A 2,180-nucleotide genomic window follows, 5' to 3' on the forward strand; every position below is an offset into this window, starting at 1 on the left:
GATTGGTTCAACTTTTTACAAAAACTACAACTCTCTGCTCTGCTTGGTTAAAATAAAATGGAATTTTGAAAAGTTTCGTCGTGTGTTTTGAAAGATAAAGATAAATGGAATCTTGAAACATTACAATATACCTTCAAAAAGAGTAAAAAACTGTAAAATATGAAATTCTTACTCGTATCATTGACTGAAATAAACAGATTTTGAAAATTTATTATCATTTAATTGTTATTTGAAAAAAGGTAATCTTTTCTGAATGTAACGTGGATAATTAATACAATAAATTAAATAAATCTTTTGGCCTGCTTTCCAATTTAAACCTACGTGTTAAAGAAATATCCTCGCACTGATAAAGTTAAAAGGGATTAATCTCATCGTGCAAAAAGATGCACCTCTTATATGTGTATCCCCTATGGATAATTGTATGGACAATAAGAAAAACTCATGGCTAGGAAGAATCCTTGTTCCCCATTGAAAGTTTCTCTCGTAAGATTCTTTCTCGTTAATACAGCATGTGGGTGGATCTCGTTACACCTGCGAAACAAAATGAAAATATAGAAAGAAATCGAAGAAAAATATTTTAATTAGACTGTGCAGATTTTATTTCTTTCAAAATGTTAATCATCGATCTCTCAAAACTCAAGTATCAAAGTAACCACAACTCCATTATTCTTTGCCACGAGTATAAATACTTCTGCAGACAAGTAGTAGTGCTCCATGAACGGCAAGCTTCCAGTAGAAGAGGTCACAATCACACTACCCTTACGATATACCTCTCAGCGAGATCCAAAACTCGAGCCATTGAAAGCCATTGAACTCACCGTGAAGAGGGGAGGTGTTCTGCAAAGAGCTGGACAACGAGATCTCGGTTCCAGGATGTTCGTGTATCACTGTCTCGGTGATATTGTTCTCAGCTTCCGAATGCGCGCGCCGATGCTCGCGCCCCACCCCGCCGTCGTTCTTCCGCCTCTTCTCGGTCCCAAGGTTGCAGCAACGTTGCTGCTCCCTCTGCAACGTCATCTCGTGAGAGTACATCGATTCACCGTTCGAGAACGAGTTGTATCGTTGCCGTCTCCTGGTCGTTTGGGTCCCTCGCCTCCCCACCACCATGCTCGTCGTCGTCGTCGTCGAGGTGTCGTGGATTCCGCGAGAGATCTCGTTTCCTCTTTCGCGCCGCTGCAGGGACTTCAGAGAGTCCTCGTAGCCGCTGTGAAGAGGCAGGTAGATTCGAGTAGAGTAGTTGAAAAAGGAAGAAAAAGAGAGAGACGTAAAGACATCTCGTGGAATGGATTCTCGAACAGCTGGCTGCGGATGATGATGACTGGATGGAACGTTTGGAACGTTCTTTTCGTTCTCTCTTTGTTACTTGATCAAGCGTGAAATTAAAATTTCTGAGATAAGGCGGTAAGTGGAAAAGCTGAGACCGTGATTTTTGTTACGCGGTTTAGTTCGCCGTTTATTGTCTGGAATATTTCTGTATGTGGAAGATGTGTATACATGTATGTGTGTGTGTATGTTTGAGAAAAGGTTGAAGATGGGTTAATCGATTATGGGTTTTTTTTAGAAGGTGCTTTTTAGAAGGTGCTTTTGAGAAAAAGGCGACGATTAATAGAGATTACATATACATGTACAGTTAATATCGTTTTTCTTTTTTCGTAATTATTGCGATATAGAAAGCTGGATGGACGTGTTGTAGAAGCTTGAAGATATTATGTATGCACGATAGACAAGTATAGAATAGAAGAAGCTAAGGAATTATTTAATTAATTGTTTCGCAAGCACTGTTTCGAAAGATCAAGGATGATCAATGCGATGATTGATGAAATTAAATATAAAAATTTGGAAGCAGAAAAATAATACACAAAATCCGCCGAACGTCACTATGATTCATTCATTCATTCATTCTCAACACGATCAAAAATCCTCTTTAAGAAACATTTAGAAAAATCTAATTCTCACAACAATATTATCATTTCAACTTCTTCTCAACCTTCCCAATCAGAACAATTGAGTCTTGACCACGAAAAGTGACGTCCAACGAAAAGAGTTAAAAGCGTCAAATTGACGAATCACTCCCCTCTCCCCTCCTCGACTCGAAAACCTCGTCCACGATCCCTTTTTTATACTTATCCGTTCCACATCTGAGCGGATCGATCGATCCCTCCTCTCTCATCCCCAACCCC

General features: G+C 39.4%; 1 protein-coding gene across 1 annotated transcript in view; it reads right to left on the bottom strand.

Moving 5' to 3' along the window:
• Positions 1-250: 250 nt before the first annotated feature.
• The window catches only part of LOC102676500 (cadherin-89D), a 34,822-nt gene continuing 32,892 nt past the window's right edge, over positions 251-2,180 (bottom strand). The window contains exons 23-24 of the mRNA XM_031515446.1: positions 819-1,204; positions 251-531 (exon numbers count right to left, since the gene is read on the bottom strand). Coding sequence (XP_031371306.1) covers positions 500-531; positions 819-1,204 — 418 coding nt within the window. The 3' untranslated portion in view covers positions 251-499. The remainder of the gene's footprint in view (positions 532-818; positions 1,205-2,180) is intronic.

This window comes from Apis dorsata, unplaced genomic scaffold, assembly GCF_000469605.1.
Source record: "Apis dorsata unplaced genomic scaffold, Apis dorsata 1.3 scaffold_69, whole genome shotgun sequence".
NCBI classification, from domain to species: domain Eukaryota; kingdom Metazoa; phylum Arthropoda; class Insecta; order Hymenoptera; family Apidae; genus Apis; species Apis dorsata.